General features: G+C 38.3%; 2 protein-coding genes and 1 long non-coding RNA gene across 4 annotated transcripts; 2 read left to right on the plus strand and 1 right to left on the minus strand.

Moving 5' to 3' along the window:
• Nucleotides 1–286: 286 nt before the first annotated feature.
• On the plus strand, nucleotides 287–1,634 carry LOC135072899 (uncharacterized). Its single transcript, XR_010257512.1, has 4 exons — nucleotides 287–500; nucleotides 639–986; nucleotides 1,110–1,291; nucleotides 1,491–1,634. It is a non-coding gene; the product is annotated as an uncharacterized LOC135072899 (long non-coding RNA).
• Nucleotides 1,635–1,643: 9 nt separating this feature from the next.
• On the minus strand, nucleotides 1,644–2,809 carry LOC135072900 (large ribosomal subunit protein uL4m). Its single transcript, XM_063966925.1, has 2 exons — nucleotides 2,078–2,809; nucleotides 1,644–1,905 (listed from the first exon to the last, which is right to left on the minus strand). The coding sequence occupies exons 1-2, from the start codon at nucleotides 2,716–2,718 to the stop codon at nucleotides 1,689–1,691; spliced, it is 858 nt and encodes a 285-aa protein (XP_063822995.1). The 5' UTR covers nucleotides 2,719–2,809; the 3' UTR covers nucleotides 1,644–1,688.
• Nucleotides 2,810–3,362: 553 nt separating this feature from the next.
• On the plus strand, nucleotides 3,363–20,573 carry LOC135072451 (pre-mRNA-processing factor 40 homolog A-like). 2 transcript variants are annotated; one of them, XM_063966356.1, is made up of 17 exons: nucleotides 3,363–3,468; nucleotides 3,644–3,865; nucleotides 4,107–4,262; nucleotides 4,428–4,576; nucleotides 8,604–8,761; nucleotides 9,055–9,182; nucleotides 9,400–9,548; nucleotides 9,906–10,017; nucleotides 10,120–10,245; nucleotides 10,400–10,529; nucleotides 10,720–10,826; nucleotides 11,136–11,241; nucleotides 11,664–11,893; nucleotides 12,436–12,633; nucleotides 16,605–16,709; nucleotides 17,375–17,521; nucleotides 20,394–20,573. In XM_063966356.1, the coding sequence occupies exons 1-17, from the start codon at nucleotides 3,466–3,468 to the stop codon at nucleotides 20,556–20,558; spliced, it is 2,391 nt and encodes a 796-aa protein (XP_063822426.1). In that variant the 5' UTR covers nucleotides 3,363–3,465; the 3' UTR covers nucleotides 20,559–20,573. The 2 variants fall into 2 exon arrangements, with proteins under 2 accessions (XP_063822426.1, XP_063822427.1); XM_063966357.1 differs by having other exon boundaries at nucleotides 20,397–20,573.

Below are 20,573 nucleotides of genomic sequence, written 5' to 3' on the forward strand. Positions count from 1 at the left end.
CGACAATTTTGTGATTTTTTATTTAACTAGGTAATCTTAGTTTCAAATATTAATTATTTATTTGTTTAACTTCTGATTTGGTTAGTGAATTGGCTATTTCGAAGAATTTACAAGAAGATTTAAATCAGAAGATAGCAATACTACAGTTCACACTAAAAAGAGAGGTAGGGCCGCAGAGAGCGAGATAGATATAAGTAGGTATTTGACTCAAGTTTTTGTTCCAACTCTGCCCTCCATTTTTATCTTTAGCTTCATGGTCTGTGGTTGGTCAAGTGTCAAACAAATGTCAAACGAGTGAATTCAGTTACTTTCGTAATCGTTAGTTTTTTTAAGTTTTATCAGAAATCTGCAACCAAATTAATAAACTGGACGAAATTTCAAGATGGAAATTGAGTACTATGATGTAACAGCAGAGTTAAATGCTAGAGAAATATTGCGGTACCTAAATAACATGGGAATTCAAAACATTAGTGGAGAGGTCCTCAAATATTTCATAACTGGTACAAAAGACTGTTATCATCTTATTTTATTGCTTAAGAATGAATCAAAATGTACAAAATTATCAACAATTTCGTTATGAATCCACGTTCACTCATCATGAGTGTAATAATGCAAACTTGAGTTTTGTTTGTTTACAGATCTAAAAAAACTTATCAAGTATGATTTGGAGCAGAAAAATCTAAAAGCGAGTGGACAGAATCAAACACCAGAACCTTCAGGACCTGAGAGATTGCACAGTGCTAGCACTTTTTCATCAAGGATAAGATCGAAATGCCCTCAAAGTGCCCCAGTCAGTTGTAACAGAGATTGTCAAAGAAGAAAACCCTTAGGTTCTCGTAATGTCCATTCTGCGCCGAGCATAGGTCACCGGAAACCAGAAACGAACACCGCTGAACACTATAAAAGATCATGTTCATGTGTAAGAGTGGTGGAAAAGAAACAAGATGTTATCTCAAAAGAAAAGATTCCTTCGTCTAATAGTAATTGTAAGAACTACTACTAAGTTACTAGACACAATATTACAAAAATATTCATGTTCAATACCTGTGATATTTACAAAATTTTCATAATAATAAGATCCTAGCGTCATTCATAATTTTCTTTTACAGTAATCAAAGTTCCTCAGCAGCAAGCCATAAAGAAGTGTGATCCAGTGTCACTGTATCACCATTACACATCATTGTGGGCCAAGTATAAGCCCAATGTGCCCGGTGAAAATAATTGGTCCGATTTGAGATGGAATGTCAGACAAAAAATGGCTGGAAATGTACCTAAACCTGTAGTTAGTAAAGTAAGTTATTTTTAAATCAAAAATTGTGTTATTGTTATTAAGTGTTTAGAATGCAAATAACTAATTACTGTTTTGGGTTGGGGGCAAAACAGTGATTAGCTTCTTCAGCTTCTAGTTTTACTATTATGAAAGACACTATCTTGGATTTTTATCATAAATCTTTATAAACTCTTTTTAATTCAAAGTTTTCAATTTCCAGGTTCCTGAAAGTCAAAATCTTGACAAAAAAAGTTCATTGAAGAAATGAACAAAATGCAGTTTCAAGCTAATAATGTGCTATCAATTCGACAATAATTAATGCAGGTGCTTGGTTTCTGTATAAAATAAAATCACTCAAATATCATTTATTTTTTTATTTACACTAATGTTACAAATTATTTATATTGCAAATAAGTTTTTACACTTGATCTAACTTAAATGGTGCTTGTTGCTCTTTAGCAATTGAGTTGAGGTTGTGTAGAATCCTCTCTTCAATTTTTTCTGCTGCTGCCATTGTGAGAATGAGTGTATCATGTTTTAGCATGGAGTATACATTGAGCCCATACACAGGCATTATGTTCACATGGGGCAATGCATCTGTGGCCACTGTTATGTTACGAGGTACTATATCAGTACTGAAAACAAATAATACAGATTAATAAATAAATTTTATATCATAAAAATGGTAAACATAGAAACTGTATGTGTAATTGTGGATAGTAAATGGTGGCAGCACAATAATTGCATGTTCTTAGCAATAATTAATGTCAATAGAGAATTTTCATTTGAAAAGAAAACAATACTTACTCGTCAACTATTAGTACTGATGGGCCCCAATTCCTATTTTCAATCAAATCCTTCAAATAATCAGGTTCATCAGATGGTAAATCTAAATCCTTGATGATGTGTAAATCATCTTGCGCCAATTTTGCTGATAATGTTGAAGTCAGTCCGTAGATTCTTTGATAGAACGGTAACATGTAGAAATGCGTTGTAGCGGAGCGAGGTCCATGAGCGATTCCACCCCCGCGGAACAGAGGCGATCTGATGGATCCATGTCGAGCTCTGCCTTGACCTTTTTGAGGCCACGGCTTCTTTCCTCCACCACGCACCTCAGCACGAGTCTTTGTATGCGCCCAGGAAACCCATCTGTACTTTCTTTGCCAAATAACGTTAAGGTGAATTATATCGATTCGTGGAACTGTGGCAAACACTGAGGGGTGGAGTTCAAACAAACCCAACTTCTTCTCTTCAACTGTATCTATATTCTCAACCCAAACTTCGCGGGGCTTTGTGTAAACAGGAGGAAACATCCATTCTTTCTTGGTTACATCCAAAGAATTATTTAAAACTGTTGCGGTAGTTTTAGTTACAGCAGATGAATAGACTCGAGACGGTACTGCTATAATACTAAGTCTTTTGAGTGCAGTTATCAGCACCAAAGCCATAATTAAAATAAATCTAAATCAGTTTAAATTTACTTGAGGTTTTCCGAAAATGGATGGAAAAGAAAACATAACCTAGAAACTTCAACTGCTTGACATTTGATTGATTTTTGACATGACAAAATAATCTATAGTTAATGGCACAAAAATAATTGTCAATGGTCAATGGCAAAGAGCTATAAATATTGTGGAGGCGCTCTATTAAAAACTTTGCTATCCAGAGGCGGGTTTACATAATTACCGCGCGTAGGCTACAGTTCAGAGCCCCGATTACGGTAACATTTAACGTCTACAATCCAGACGCGTTTCTGATTCTGCGATACGATTGGTCAAAACAGCTGACGTACGCTGTTGAACGACCAATCGTATCGCAGAATCGAGAAGCGTGTCTGGATTGTTCACGTTAAAAATTACCGTAATCGGGGCTCAGTGCTCTAAAAATCGATACCTCGATGTAAGAATAGCTATTTTATGTTTAAGCTTTAGTTTTAATCGAACACGTTTGTTTTGTAGATTTGATTGTCCACAGACTAGAGTATGGACTAGTCCATAGATTTACAAGTCAATGTCAGGCGTAATCTGTGAAATCTGTCAGAGCCGTCATCTTTGCCGTCATCTGTCATTAAGTGTCATTCTAAGCATTACAGTTTTTTTTTGTGTGTCCGCGTTGCTTTTTTTGAGTTGTTTCTTTCGTTGATAATTCTAAATTATCTTACAAATAAACACTTACGAAGTTGACTGAAAAAAGCTATGGTAAGTTGTATTTCTTTTACGCTAGTTTACATACTCCATATTGTCCGTTATTATTCAGCATTTCACATAATTTACGAGGGCCATAATATGTTCAATTTTGTCATTAATAAATTAATTAAAAGATGTACTCAATCGAATACTATTAGTAGGAATCCTATAACTGTTGATGTTCCAGGATACGCCCGCGACAGGGACCAGCTCGCCTGGTCTCATCGGCACGGCGCCTCTGCTCCCTCCGCCGATGCTGGCCGGGTTACAAGCGATGCCTCAGGCTGTGGCGATGCCGCCTGTCCCGGGACTGCCGCCCAACATGACAGCCATGCCGCCGCCGATGGGCTTCCCGCCCATGATCCCGCCTTTCTCTATGCCACCACCAGGTTTCCCGTCATTCAAGACAGTAAGTACAATAATTATAAAATCTTACTTTTTTTGGCACCAGCTGATCCATTGTCCTAAAGTGGTGATAGAGTAAATTCTATTTGTTTTAGCAATGCCAGGAAGAGAGCCTACATACCAATAAAATTAATTTGTATTTGAAAACTTAGTACCTTTAATGGATCCACAGTCTATCAATTTAAGTACATAAATCTAATCATTCCATATAATAATTCTAGTTTAATAAAATTGTCCTGTTTCAGGATTTAACTGCTCCTGCACCAGATGTGGCTCCAATGGCCAATCAAAGCAGTCCCTGGTCTGAGCACAAGGCTCCTGATGGTAGGACATACTACTACAACTCTGTCACCAAGCAAAGTCTCTGGGAGAAGCCAGACGACATGAAGACTCCGGCTGAAGTAAGAAAAAAATCATTCAATTTTTTTTTTTATTTGACAAAAGATGATTATGGTAGATAGCATTTAAGAAATTGTTTTACTAATACTTCTCTTTATTTATTTATAGTGCATTAATAAATGGTTGTCAAACAAGTACTCATTAAGTCAATAATTTCCATTTTTCAGAGGCTTTTATCTTCATGTGTGTGGAAAGAATACACAACAGATGCTGGCAGAGTTTATTATCACAACATTGAGACTAAGGAGTCCAGCTGGGTTGTGCCTAAGGAGCTCCAAGAAATCAAGGATAAAATAGCTGCTGAAGAGGCTGCCCAGTAAGTATAACATTTTTTATTATTTTTATGTGATAGGAGGCAAACGAGCAGACGGATCACCTGATGGTAAGTAATTACCGTCGCCCATAGACACCTGCAGACCCAGGGGCGTTACAGGTGCGTTGCCGGCCTTTAAGGTGAAGATACGCTCTCTTCTTGAAAGCTTGCAGGTCGTATCCGTCCAGATACACCGCAGATGACAGTCCATTCCACAGTTTGGTTGTACGGAGCAGGAAGTTTCTATCTATCTATTCTATTTGCTTCAAACAATACCATACAAATGAAATACCAACATTACTAGCTTACCTTGAAATTGTTAGATTTTATTTATGAAATCAAAGAAAACATACTACAGTTTCTTTAATTGACTGCTTAAAATGTATTCATTATAGTGTTTTGCTAAATTACTTCTTCTTTTCCTTTGCACCACCATAACAATAACCGGTGCTTTTTGTATGGAAGTTGACAGATTTTTGACGTTTGTCAAAGTTAAAGTAAGATGGTACAACTCAGCCTTACTGACATCATGTAAGCATAACTTGAAAAGTTGAAATAAATATACCTAACTGCTCAAACCACCTTGGGTTTATTCTAATCCCAACTAATATTATAAATGCGAAAGTAACTCTGTCTGTCTGTCTGTCTGTCTGTCTGTCTGTCTGTCTGTCTGTTACGCTTTCCCGCTTAAACCTCGCAACCGATTTTGATGAAATTTGGCATAGAGATAGTTTGAGTCCCGGGAAAGAACATAGGATAGTTTTTATCCCGGTTTTTGAAACAGGGACGCGCGCGATAAAGTTTTTCTGTGACAGACAAAATTCCACGCGGGCGAAGCCGCGGGCGGAAAGCTAGTTATACATATGTATAATTCTAGGTATATTCTAATGCCAATTAACTAAACAAGCAATGTTATTGCCTTAAATGATGTTTAATTATTGCAAAGAAATATTACATACTAAATGAACTTACATCTCCCTCGGTGACCAGCCGTCTTGGGAGAGGGGTACCACCCTCCAACGATTTCAAAGGCCTCATCACACAAACAGAACAAAACACATAACGCTACAAGGAACAACAACAATGTCACACATATCTGTACGCTAAATACAAGAACTCTGAGGACAGAGGAGAACCTACAAGAGCTGGAATTGGCCCTTAATTACCTAAAATGGGACATAGTAGGTATCAGCGAAATGAGAAGAGAAGGAGAAGGCATAGAAGAGAGAAATAAAGAATACATACTATACTATAAAGGTGAAACGGCAGGCCTATATGGAACTGGATTTCTAGTGAAAAGGAGACTTCTAGCGGAGATCGAAGAGTTCATAGGGATTTCAGAAAGAATATCAATGCTAAATGTAAGACTACCCACTGGAAACAAAAAGGAACCATGGTCAATCATCCAGGCATACGCACCAACAGAACCAGTAAAGAACGAGGACATGCACAAGATTGAATCATTCTACAGTAATCTACAATCCACCATAACGCAGGCACATTCCAATCTTATAGTTATGGGTGACTTTAATGGAAAAGTAGGTACATCCAAAACAGGAGAAGAGAAGATCATTGGAAGATTTGGCTATGGACATAGAAGTAAAAATGGTCAATCACTGGTAAACTTTGCGACTGAAAATAAACTGTCCGTCATGAACAGTTTTTTCAAAAAAAGAAATTCAAGGAAATGGACCTGGATCTCACCTTGTGGAAGATACACGAATGAAATAGACTATATAATGACAAATAAAAAAGATAGGATAAAGGATGTTAAGTACTGTAATAAATAACCTGAACTTCAATACAGACCATAGAATGGTTCGTGCAATATTGGAAGGAAACCCAGTAAAGAAAACAAGAAAAACCTATAGTAAGAGACCTGAATCATACATCACCAATAAAAATCTGGAAACCTTCACGATAAATTTCAAAAACGCACTGGAAAACGAGATGGATAAATCCAACAGTAAGAATATAGAAGAAATCTACAATAAATTCATAACTACCTTAAAAAACGAAATCGGTAGAACCAAATCAATGCCAAAAGAAAAAAGGATATCTACACACACCCAAGATTTACTCCAACAACGGAAAGAACTACTGAAGGATAAAAAATCTAATACAAAACAAATCACGGAAATAAGCAAGAAAATCAATGAAAATATAAAGAAGGACAACAAAGTAAGAAGAAACGATGTCATCAAATATCATATTGAAAAAACAAGAGGAATAAAGAAGGCTTATAAGAAGCTGTCAGACAAAACAGAATGGATGCCAAATCTAAAGAACAAACAGGGAATATGCACAGGGAACAGGAAGGCAATTCTCGACATTGCAACAGAGTTCTACAAAACACTTTACACAGGCATGGACTGCAACAACGAATACCAACCAAAAAACTTAAATTGTAACAACTTTAACGATGAATCGATACCACCTATCCTCTTATCGGAAACAGAAAAAGCAATTCTAACCCAAAAAGATGGAAAATCTCCTGGACCTGATAATATCACAAACGAGATTCTGAAAGCTACTATCACCGAAACAGCTCCAGTCCTGACAAAGTTATTTAATGAAATAATAGTTAGCGAGACCATACCTACAAACTGGACAAAGTCAACGATTATACTTCTATATAAAAAAGGGAATAGGGGGGATGTAGGGAATTATAGACCCATAAGCTTAATGTCCAATATATACAAAGTCTTCTCAAAAATAATATTAGCCAGAATATCGAACACTCTTGATGAAAACCAACCTAAAGAGCAGGCAGGATTCCGAAGAGATTTCTCAACAGTAGATCACATACATGTAGTAAAACAAGTCTTACAGAAACTTCAAGAATATAATAAATCATACTATATCGGATTCATTGACTACAGCAAGGCATTCGATTCTATAGAACACAAAGCAATATGGTCAGCACTGGAGACACAAGGTGTTCACAAAAAATACATAAAATTAATACAAGAAGTATACTCAAAAAGTACAGCAGAAATACAGCTCGAAAACACTGGACCAGAGTTCCCTATAACTCGAGGTGTCAGACAAGGAGATCCGATCTCGCCTAAACTCTTTTCTGCTGTACTTGAAATGATCATCAGAGAACTTGACTGGGAGAAAAGCGGAATTAACATAAACGGAGAATTACTATCACACCTACGTTTCGCAGACGATATTGTGGTGTTCTCAGATTGCCCACAACAATTGGAAAAGATGCTACAAGAATTATGTGATGTAAGTGCCAAAGTGGGTCTTCTTATGAACACCTCAAAGACAAGAGTGATGACTAACTCAACTAAAGTGAAAATACACGTAAACAAAGTAGAAATTGAGTATGAAGATGAATACATCTATTTGGGACATCTAATTTCCAACAAAGAATGCATGGGCAAAGAAATAGATAGACGAATAACAAACACATGGAAGAGATACTGGTCACTAGCAGAGGTAATGAAAAACGGGAACCTAAAGATGTTCCACAAAAGGAAAATATTTGATGCCTGTATACTACCCTGCCTCACATATGCTTGCCAAACCTGGTCACTAACTAAGCAACAACTTAAAAAGTTAAAAGTATGCCAAAATAGTATGGAGAGAAGTGTATTAGGAGTGAAACTTAAACACAAGATAAACCTAAACACAATAAAATCAAAAACCAAATTCAGAAGTGTTGTTGCAACAATTAGAAAGTTGAAATGGAAGTGGACGGGACACCTAATGAGGGAAAAGAAAGAGAAATGGACAAGAGCCGTAACGGAATGGTATCCCCGTGAAGGAAAAAGAAGCAGAGGCAGACAAGCGAAAAGATGGGAGGACGATATCCGCGAATTAGCAGGGCCATTATGGCCACAAATGGCTAGAAACAGAGAAGCATGGAGATCATTGGAGGAGGCCTATGTCCAAGGACAAACTGGAGATGAGTGCAACTAAATTGTAAAATGAAATGTTAATGTTGTAAAAATACCTTGTAATCCAGTAATAAAGGCTTATATTATTATTATTATTATTAAATGAACTTAACATTCAGGGCTGCACTTCTTGCGGAGGTGACTCCAGCAGAGGTGCCCTTGCCTGGCTCACCAACTGTCTCCAGCTCTGGCATATCGGCTCTGGATGAAGCAATGGCCAAGACACTTGCTTCGATCGACCCTTCACTTGCAAACAACATACCGATTCCAGAAGAAAGTAAGTCAATGCATTATTATATTTGTGAAATATTGGGACTAGTTGTAGAAATATTTCATCACTTCAGTCACTATTTCAGCCATAAGACGTCCACTGCTGAACATAGGCCTCTTCTTATGATTTCCACAATGGCCAGGTGGTAGTGGCCTGTATCCAGCGCCTTCCTACTACCTTTATGATGTCGTCGGTCCACCTTGTGGGTGGTTTTGTTTGCTAATATTATTCTTTCTTTTTTTTCTGATTTATCTATTAAATATTTTGTCAAATCTTAAATAGGTATTATGTTTTTACAGTAATGCCTGAAGAGATAGTAGCTCCACCGATGGCCGGTGGCGCAGACAGCAATGATCAAGCACCCGAATTCCAGTACAAGGATAAAAAAGAAGCTATCGAAGCATTTAAGGAGTTATTGCGGGACAGGGTACCTAATCCTTACCATATACCTAGGAATATAAATAAAAAAACTGATATTTTTCACACCCAAATTCCTACAACAATTTTTTTTTTCAATAACTCTATATTATACCTTTTGTATTTGATTCTCAGTGTTCTTTTCTACCTTTTGGTTATTTTTCATAAAATTTCATCACATGATAAGCTGCTTCTCAGATATTTAATTGATTTTGTTCTCTTTCTAGAATGTGCCATCAAACGCGACATGGGAGCAATGCGTCAAAATAATCTCAAAGGATCCTCGCTATGGTGCGTTCAAGAAACTCAATGAGAAGAAACAAGCATTTAATGCTTACAAAACACAAAAGTTAAAGGATGAGAGGGAAGAACAGAGGTGAGTAATATTATTCACAATATTTTTTTAAGATTATTAGTAATTTGTTATTTCACAAATTACTAATAGTCCCGTTAGCCCCTCGTACTAAGCTAAATATTTTATGCTAGTATCACAAGTGGGCTCACCACAATAGTCGAGCGACGGCAGTGACCGAACCCGCGTTCCCCGGATCACGAGTCGACCAGTCCGACCTCTTCACCGTTCGGCTATCGTGGCTTCAATATTAATAAAATAAATAAAATCTATCCATTTATCTATGCAACTTACGACAGAAAATCTTGATATTGACATTGTGTATTGAATATATTTTTTTGTAAATCAAAAAAATTCACATCTATTTTTTGTTCCAAACAGGTTAAAAACAAAGAAGAATCGCGAGAATCTTGAGGAGTTCTTGCTGACTTGTGACAGGGTAACATCGCTTACAAAATACTACAAATGCGAAGAAATGTTTAGTAATCTTGAGGTTTGTATATTTTTGTTCAAACTGGAACCTTATCCAAGAATTTATATGTTTACTTTATGAATGAAATAACATGTTCTAACAAGTTTATCCTACATTTTATAGATCTGGCGTTGTGTGCCTGATTCGGACAGGAGAGACATATTTGAAGACAGCATATTCACTATCGCAAAAAGGGAAAAGGAGGAAGCAAAAGCACTTAAAAAACGTAACATGAAAATGTTAGCACAAGTAAGTATTAGTGATAGTTTTCCAAAGGATTCAAATAACAAGCAAAAATAGATCCAAAAATAAATAATCTGTTATTTATTTCATTTTTCAGCCAATTATTTTATCTACCTGTTCTTTACATATATCCTGTATTTTAATATTTAATTATTTATAGGTCTTGGAGAATATGAATGAAATATCATACAGCAGCACTTGGAGTGAAGCTCAAGTCTTGCTTCTAGAAAATTCATCTTTCAAGAATGACGTCAGTTTGCTGGGAATGGACAAGGAAGATGCTCTGATTGGTAACATAATATTGACTAAAGCATTAATATTTTGCTATTCTAATTAATACTTTTAGTTATGTATACCCTGTGTAGCTAGTTTTTGATATATCTGCCTCTCTCACTCATGCTGGGTTTAAATGGAGTGTTAAAGGGACTATGCTAATCAACATCATCATAGGTCTACATTTAGTTTTCGTTTTTCTTTTAGTTTTCGAGCAACACATTAGAAACTTAGAAGCTGAGTACATCCAAGACAGGGAACAAATTAAAAAGAGGAATAAAAGGCAGCAGAGAAAAAATCGGGATAACTTCTTAGTAAGTTTAAAAAATATTTAACATATAGGTAATTTTTATTTGTAGAGATGGTTATAAACAAACTGGCATGAAAAAAAAACGAATTATGAGAACCATAAATGAGATTTATTATTTTTTCATTTGTTTCCTTTCTTTCATGCCAGTGTGTTTGAATTAAACATTACGATGTATTGTGTTGTGTAATAGTTTACAAACTTGTTATTAAAATTACAGATCCTTGGTAAGGATAATGTAGCTAGTGGTGTGCTTTTTAAATTGTATTTTGAAGACTAAAGTTTTTCCTATTTAACATAATAATATTGATTTCAGGCACTGCTTGAGGGTCTACATGAAGAAGGGAAACTGACGTCAATGTCTTTATGGGTCGAACTATACCCAGTAATATCGGCTGATATGCGATTTTCAGCTATGCTTGGTAAGATAATATTGATTTTATTAAAACAAACAATTGATATTTATGATATCTGGCTGGTGTAATTGACGATAAAATTTTAGAATCTTTCTTAATTCGTTAAATAAAATATCACAATCTACTACTTTTTTACTACTACACTCGCCCTGCAGTGGAATGAATCGGTTTAAGTCATTCAACGTGTAATCAAATGTACGTTTGTTGCATACATATTGTGTTGATTCAATATTGGAAATATGACTTTTGTCTATCATCATTTTAAAAGCTTCGAAAAAAAATTTAAAATAAGTGACAATTATGTGAAACATTTCGTCAATATATTTATTATTGCGAAGGTGATCTGTCGTAAATATATTTTTTGTAATGACATCCCACATCATAACATCACACAACTGTCCAATACTAACGTAAACTAAACTTTTCAGGTCAAAGCGGGTCAACGCCTCTAGACTTGTTCAAGTTCTACGTGGAGAACCTCAAGGCTCGTTTCCACGACGAAAAGAAGGTTATTAAGGAGATCCTCAAAGAGAAGGCGTTTGAAGTGCGTCCCGACACCACGTTCGAGGAGTTTGCTACCGTCGTGTGTGAAGATAGCAAGTCGGCCTCACTAGACGCCGGCAACGTCAAGCTGACCTACAATTCGCTGCTTGAGAAGGTAAATAAAGCCACTTTTACACATATCACATATTGCGGTTTCTGTTTTTCTGTAGGCCTAGTATGCGCGCCGCGATAAGCTGTTATCACACCATTTTATGGCCCCCGCTGAAAATCAGTTTCAAGACAAGCCCTGGCGGTCTTGATGTACGCTGAGCTGTCAGAGGGGCACAAGCAGTTAAATGTCCACTTGTTTATTTCTCTCTGTTTTAATCTATGTCTTACCTGCTTGTATACTTTTCTTGCAAATAAAAAGTTTTCTATTCTATTTTATCGATTTTGCCCATACATTTTGACGTCGATAAGAGTATATTTGTATATTACGGCGCGGATCCTAGCCCTACAAATGTGGATCTGGAGTTAATTTAAGGCTGTAGAAAGATTTAGCTTTATCGACGGTTCGTAGTTCTCTAACATGAAGGAAACGGGTAACAAATAGTTATATGATAGGTAAAACAGCGTCAGAATAATTATACTTGCTTATTTGGTTTTATGAAATAATGAGTATACTGATATCGTTATTATTAATCTAAAACCCAACAGGCCGAGACAAGGAACAAAGAGAAGATGAAAGAAGAATCCAAAATGCAGAAGAAAATCGAAAGTGCGTTCAAATGGGCTCTAACGGACGCGAACATAGACTACACATTACCGTGGAGCGAGGCCAAAGAGAAGCTAGACCTCTCGGCGCCGGAATTCGCTGCCGTGCCGAGTGAGGAAGACCGCGTTAGGATATACAAGGTATTTCATACCCATCAAGGTATTGCATTCGCAAAAATATAGAGCAATTCACGAAAAAGAGCGATTTGCATAACTTTAATACAGTGGCGGATTTACCAATAGGCCAAGTAGGCCAGTGCCTAGGGCGGCAGATTTAGAGGGGCGGCAAATTTAGCTAATTTTTTTTTACAGGAAAAAAAAATTATACGTATACCTACACAATCCATATATAAATAAACGATTAATAAACGCACTGTAATATATACTTAGGTACTAATGTGATCATGAATTTTAAAATATTCCAATAGCGTTTCAATAAAAATAAAATAAAAAACTCGTAACACAGGATCTTCGGAGCCTAGCACGAGCACCATCTCTCCACAACTTCGTGTATATTGTTTTACAGGGTGGCCCAGAAGAAAATTCACTTTTGAAAATTCAAGGAAACGAAAACTGTACATTTTTGTAGAACTTAAGCTATTGCAATTTAAAGGAAATTTAGTGCAATTTATTTTAAAATTTACTAACTTTCATAAGTTTTATCGTACATGTGATTCCCTTGACGTTTACAACATTCGGTCAACATACATCAACATTTTGGAAAACTTCCGTAAGCGTTCCTGCACACGACGCCGCTACCGCGCCGCCGCCGCGCCGTCGCTGCGCCTTTGCACTGTTTATACGCGCCGCGTGAACACCGCTGCCGCGCAGCCGCCACGCCGCCGCGGCGCCGCGCGCGTAATTATGCTTTGATGGCGCGGTGGTGGCGCGGTGGCAGCGCGGCAGCGCGGCGGCGGTTTTACTCAGTGCGTATGAACAGTGTAGCGGCGCGGCGATGGCGCAGCGGCGGCGCGGTGGCGGCGTCGTGTGCAGGAGCCCTTACCTCAAAATGAATTCAGGATGGATGAATGCTGCAGAGTTTTTGGATTATTAGAGTATACTCTGCTCATAAGGTAACTCCACAAAAAGAAGTCTGCTGGATTGAGATTAGCGCTTCTTAGAGGCAGTGAGATTTCACCACTGCTTAATTGGTTTGTTGCATTGAAAGGATGATTAATTTTTGAGAGCGCTATACTGGTAGGCTGAAAAGCTTTTTGATTTCAAAGCTGCAAGATTCGCAAGGTTATGACCGGAGCACTTGGTTTCATCAAGATGGGGCTACGTGTCACACTTGAACTGAGAGCATTTAGATGGTAAGAGACATGTTCCCACAAAAAAATAATTTCAGGCAGGGGTGACATCTCCTGGCCACCAGGAAGCACTGACCTCACTCCAGAAAATTATTTTTTGTGGTGTTACATTAATACAAAATATACTTTATAGATAATAGAGAATACTTTTATAATCCAACAACCATGCAGCAACTGAAGCTGAGCATTCGGCAAAAAAAAATTGAAAATAGGTTTCGAGGTAATTCTGACGAACGCATTCCAAGATTTTGATGTACATGTTGATCGAATGTTGTAAGCGTCAAGGAAATCTCCTGGGCGATGTAATTTAATAAAGGTAAATTTAAAAATAAATTGCATTAAATTTTCTTTAAATTGCAATAGTTAAAGTTCTATAAAAATGTAGGTACAGTTTTCGTTTCCTTGAATTTTCAAAAGTTAATTTTCTTCTGGGCTACCCTGTATTACCAAGCCTTGGACTTTCTGTTTACCTTTAAGTAGTTCTTAACTAATTACTTATACTGGATATAACACTTCGCATGGCTCTGTGAACACAGACAAATTGTTCAGATGAGAAGCTTTTCTTGCTTAAAACGGGTTAAAAACTATCTACGATCTACTTTAAGTCAAGAAAAGCTTAATGCTTTATCTCTTTTGTGCATAGAGTCAGAACTTATGAAAAAGATTTCATACGTCGATATAATTAATGATTTTGCAAATTTAAAATCTCGCAAGAAAATAATGTAAAACTTATTTGATCTCATTGTCTGTCACCATTAACTGGATTGTTAACATGTTATATTTTAATAGAAATTGTTTGTATTGTTTTTAAACTGTTATGTCCAATAAAAAATATTTACCAAAAACAATGTTTACTGACCACACATTATTTTGTCTGTGTTCATATATACAGTGTGAGTCACGTTAAAATGTACAATGAAAATAGATGAAACTAGACCTATTTTTATCGACAAAATAGAGGTCAAAAATTTATTGAGATTTTTTTTAAATTTTTTATAGAATTTTTTTTCTTCCAATTACTTATTGTAAAGAAAACGTAATAACTTTTAAACTAAGCGGTATATCCTAATAAAATAAAAACAGTAATAATGCTAAATAACAGGCGATACTAAAAAAATACCAACAAAAAAGGCAAACAAATAATAAAAAATGATACCTTTTAAAAAAAACTGCTTTTAAATTCGTGTTTTTTTGGTTATTTGATAAATTTCTCCAAAATCCTCTTTTTTGTCGATAAAAATAGGTCTAGTTTCATCTATTTTCATAATTATGTACACTTTAACGTGACTCACACTGTATAGTGTAGGTATTTTTAAGTCATGCCTTTGCCCACCTTAGGATTAGTACATATTGCTGTTTTTAGGTCAACATTAAACTCTTCAGTACATAGCGGGTTGCAATAATAATCTAGTAACTGACAGAAATATCATTAAGTTCACAATCATACTAATAACGGGATTAAACCAGAATTTCAAGTCAGTAGGGGCGGCAAAAATTGAATGGCCTACTAGCGGCAAATTTGTAAATCCGCCACTGCTTTAATACAAGAAACAAAAATAAACTTGCCGTTCCAAATTTTAGACTGCATAAGATTGGGAATTCATTTATGGGGAAATGTATTAAATTATTTATTAAATTACCACAAACTGTTGTAGAACTACCCATTCATTCATAAATTCAAAGCACATATTAAAAGTACCTTAATGAAAAAGGGCTACTATAAAGTCGGTGATTATTTAAAAGATAAAAATGTTTGGGATGCGTAACTGCCTAGCTCGCATAAATATTTATAACTATGTATTTTGAAAACCTGTAAACCTTTGAAAAAGAGGCTGACAATAGTGTCTGAGTTTCTTGCGCTGCTTCTTCTCAGCACTGGCCCATTTATTGTCCTGAAGCAGTGGTAGGGTTAATACTGGGACGTATAAAAGTGCTATTTTAAAGCCTACTTACAGAAATAAATGAGTTTTACTGAGTTTTTTTACCACAGATTACAGAAACTAAAGGAAGATGTGAAAAGGGGGCGGGGCCAGTGTCGCAGCAATATGCCCAAAAACAGAACACATTGCTCGCGACAGCAATGATGACAGCAGCGAAGTTATACGACCTATCCTATTTATATTGCTTGCCGGGTCATGTGTACCTTAAAAACAAGCCCGATTTTTACTCATTGATTTAAGGGCTTCCGCTAAAACTAGCACATGTGTGCGCTGCTCATACTAATCTTCGATATTGAACCGCGTGCGCCCGCCCGCGCGAATTTTAGCGGAGGCCTTTAGGCCTCAGCCTCGAACTTAGCGGGCAGCGGGGCGGCGGCGGCGGCGGCGCGGGAGCGGGGCGGGCAACGCAGACCCGTTCTCGAAACCAGCGGGCAGCTCGCGCGGCGCTTTAGCGGCGAAGTGTTGTGTTCGGGGTTTGTATTGTCGAGATATTTGTTTTTATTCGCAAACGAAATGTCTGAACAACGGCGACAATTTTATTTCGATTCAAATTTATTCCTAACGCTCGATTTATTGTGGGCAAAAGAAGGAGTGCGCTGCCCGCTCGTTACCCGCTCCCTCGCCGCTGCCCGCTCGTTGCCCGCTCCGGCGCCGCTGCCGCGCCGCTGTTTTCGAGAACCGGTCTATTTGATTTCACGCATAAGATCCTGCCGCTGCCGCGCCGCCGCCGCTCCCGCCCCGCTGCCCGCTAAGTTCGAGGCTGAGGCCTTAGAGGTTATTACTGCCATATCTAATGCCCTAAAGATCTTTGTGTTGTAATAAACTTTTTAATGATGCAAAATATACGCCACTGGTTTTCCAGGATTACCAACACGAGCAAGAAGACAGCTGCATGCACTACCACCACCCCAAGCCTCGCAAGGCGAAGCGTTCCAAAAAGAAGAAGCGCTCGCACTCCGCCTCTCAGGTAAATACATAATTTTAACTGTATCTGAATTGTGTATTTTCCATAATACTTACATGTCAAATACTCCACTCAAATTATGATAAAATTTACACTTTTTACGAGCTGTTCAATCTGTTGAAGTTCAGGGTGGAAAAAAATCATGTTTTTTTTTTATTTTAATCAAAAACATCAGATTTTTTGAAAAAATCGTGATTTTTTTGATTTATTTGATTTTTATTACATTTTGCAATCATTACCTTAGTTTTTCATGCGGAAAACATGTTTATTTAGGTACAACTGAGGTATAGTACTGGGAACAAGCCAAAAAAAGTAAATTGTATAAGATGGTATGTCTTAAATTTACTGAAACAAGAAAAAACTTTCGTCAAAAACAGCTCGTCTTAAGTGGTGTCCGTTTCCATTACAAAAACATGAATATCTTAATACAATTATCAATTTTATTTTATTTTTTTCGCAAAAAGAAAATCTATGGATAAATATTTTTTTACCAATTTTTCATACAAAACGGCTATTTCACACTTGAACACCTAAATCAACATTGTTTTCGAACATTATAGTTGATTAATATGCACTCCCAGTGTTGCATTAATTCCATTTTCGGATATTGATTTAAATCATGCAACCCTGTTGTAGTTCATCCAAAACTATGCCTTATTCCCTTACAGTCAAGGTCGCGATCGCGTTCGCCCGCGTCACCGCAGCCGGCGGCGCGCTCGCCGTCGCCCGCGCCGTCCCGTGGATCCGTGTCTTCAGAAGAAGGACGTAAGCACAAGAAGCCCAAACGCAAGCATAGGAAGCACGAGCCCGTGCCGGTAACTATACGCAATATTGTCCCTTATTTTCTTGATGTTAAAGGTCGCGATTGCGTCGTGCGGGTCAGCATCATCTGTCGAGGGGTTAGGGGTCGAGTTAGCGTTAGTTCGCGTTGTCATACGTCTGCGTCGTTGGATGAGACGTGCAAGTATAGGAAGCACGAGCCAATGGCAGAACTTTGCGCGAAATTGTGCCTTATTACCTTGCAGTCAAGTCAAGTTCAAACAAAGGAGGCACTAGCCCGTTCCGATAACTACTCTATGAAATTCATTTTTAAATTTGTGAAGAATATTATAGGCCAGTAGAATTAAACACAAAAATTGATTAAATCGGAAATAATTCCTACAAAAGATTTTTTTGCTTTAATGGCTTCATTGGTTGCCCATTAAGACTCTCCTAAGTTTTCGACTTCGACGGAGTTGTGCTTAAGTGGTGGGGGCCCCCGAAAGGGGCGTTTTTTCGGTTTTCCGGTTATACCGCGTAAAGGACTTACCCTATCGAAAAGTGGTCTTCATGACGGTTAAAGGGCACCTTATCCTGCATTGAATAAGACCAAATTCATATGTTTTGGACAAACCGTTCTCGCGCTAAAGTTCGGCAAAGTAGAAAATATACGTATAATTAATGACCCTCTCCACGTCCAATGGCTTGTTACCCACATGCTTCCAAGCCTTGTAAAGGGTCGCCTTAACCAGTGTAACCCTAACAAGGCTCACGAGTTTGATTCGCTTATCCTTGTTCGTCCCAGCCGTTCCTTAACTGCGGTTGCTGCATCTCTTCCTGGCACTCTCCTGAACGACTCTGTGTTACCTAATGTGGCTGCCCCTCTTCCTTGTACCCTCCTGTACGATTTAATTGCTTAGCCATATGCCTGGTCCAAGGTTCGACGCCACAAAATCAACTTCGTACGAGTGAAAATAGTTTAAATACTATTTCCCGTGCTTGCAACATTTTTCTTTACTGCTTCGCCTCTATTAGTCGTAGAGTGATTGTATATATCCTATAGCCTTCCTCAATGTATGAGCTATTCAACACAAAAATAATGATTTCAATCAAACTAGTAATTCTTAAGATTAGCGCGTTCAAACAAACAAACAAAAAACTCTTCAGCGTTTTAATATGAACTTGTTGTTGTTGATTTTTGGCGTCGAACCTTAGACCAGGCATACGGCTAGGTAACGTAGTCATGCAGGAGGATACAAGGAAGAGGGGCAGCCACAGTAGGTAACACAGAGTCGTTCAGGTGAGTGCCAGGAAGAGGTGCAGCAACCGCAGTTAAGGAACGTCTGGGACGAACAAGGATAGGCGCATCAAGCTCGTAAGCCTTGATAGGGTTACACTGGTTGAGGTGGCCCTTTTCAAGACTTGGAAGCCTGTGGGTAACAAACCATTGGACGTGGAGAGGGTCATTAATTATACGTATATTTTCTACTTTGCCGAACTTTAGCGCGAGAACGGTTTGTCCAAAACATATAAATTTGGTCTTATTCAATGCAGGATTAAGTGCCCTTCAACCGTCATGAAGACCACTTTTTGATAGGGTAAGTCCTTTACGCGGTATAACCGGAAAACCGAAAAAATGCCTCTTTCGGGGGCCCCCACCACTTAAGCACAACTCCGTCGAAGTCGAAAACTTAGGAGAGTCTTAATGGGCAACCAAAGAAGCCATTAAAACAATAAAATCTTTTGTAGGAATTATTTCCGATTTAAAAGCTAATTCTACTGGACTATAATGATTCATGCTCAACAATAAATCTTCTCTTTTCCATTTTCAGAATTCATAACATTTTTAACAGTATTGAAACGTTAGCCTGACAATAAAACCAAGTGTGGAAAGTCGTCCTCTCCGATACAGCCTGTATATTATGTACTTCGCGACTTCGTACGCGTGGACCCTGTTTTACTTGAATTTTGGAAAATCCCGTTTTAGTGAGCACCTACGTTCTTAAAGGAACCCACCCTCATGCAAAATTTGATTTCTGAGATTTCGTAATGAGTGAGTCAGACAGTGACCTTCCTTGTTCAAACTTCTCCTAAAACTTTCGAGACGGCGCTTGTTACCGCCCAACCCCGCTACACCACCGATCACATGCGGCCGCCTTCCCGAGAGAGCGAGGGGACTGACCGATAGTTCTTTTTTTTTTTTTTTTTTTATGTGATAGGAGGCAAACGAGCAGACGGATCACCTGATGGTAAGCAATTGCCGTCGCCCATGTACACCCGCAACATCAGTGAAGTCACAAGTGCGCTGCCAACCTTTTAAATCCCATTCCCCCCCAATTGGGCCTCCGGTATCCTCACTCACTCGGCGAAACACAGCGCAAGCGCTGCTTCACGCCGGTTTTTTGTGACGCGTTCGCCCGCGTAATAATACCAAGTGAAAGCAGCAGTGTTGTAGTACAGTGTTGTATGCGCCTCTACAATCAATGTGAACAACGCCTCAACGTGACCACGACCGCTCTGCCAAGAGCGTAACGAATAAGAAGAAGAAGAGTAATACCATTTTTCTGATTTCATGGTTTTTTCCATGATTTTCTTTAAATTTTTTTTGGCATCATTGTCGTGTATACTACCATCCCTGAGATGGGCGTTGTTTTACAAAACCACACCCTGTAGATCAGCTGTTCCCGAAAGGTGGTCCGCGGAACCCTGGGGTTCCGTGGAAAGGCCGCAAGGGTTCCGTAAAAAATATTATCCCACGTTTCGTGACCGATGTTGTTCGCGCGCACCGACTTGTTTACGCACAAGGGAGGGGCAGGGCGTGCGGGCGGAGTAGTACGGGGGTTCCGCTAGGAAAAGTATAATCAATTAGGGTTCCTTGGCAAAAAAAATTGGGAAACCCTGCTGTAGATTAACGTTATTTTTTATCAGCAGAAATCCCCGAGCCTAGAAGAGGGCGGCATCTCGGACGACGAGCCGCCGCGCCACAAGAAGTCCAAGCGCAGCGCGCCCAGCAGCCCCGAGCCCGCGGAGCACCGGCCCAAGCGCAAGAAGGACCGCAAGGACAAGAAGGAGAGGCGAGTACACACACAGTAGCGTACACGATAGTAT

The sequence above is a fragment of the Ostrinia nubilalis genome, chromosome 6, assembly GCF_963855985.1.
Source record: "Ostrinia nubilalis chromosome 6, ilOstNubi1.1, whole genome shotgun sequence".
NCBI classification, from domain to species: Eukaryota; Metazoa; Arthropoda; class Insecta; order Lepidoptera; family Crambidae; genus Ostrinia; species Ostrinia nubilalis.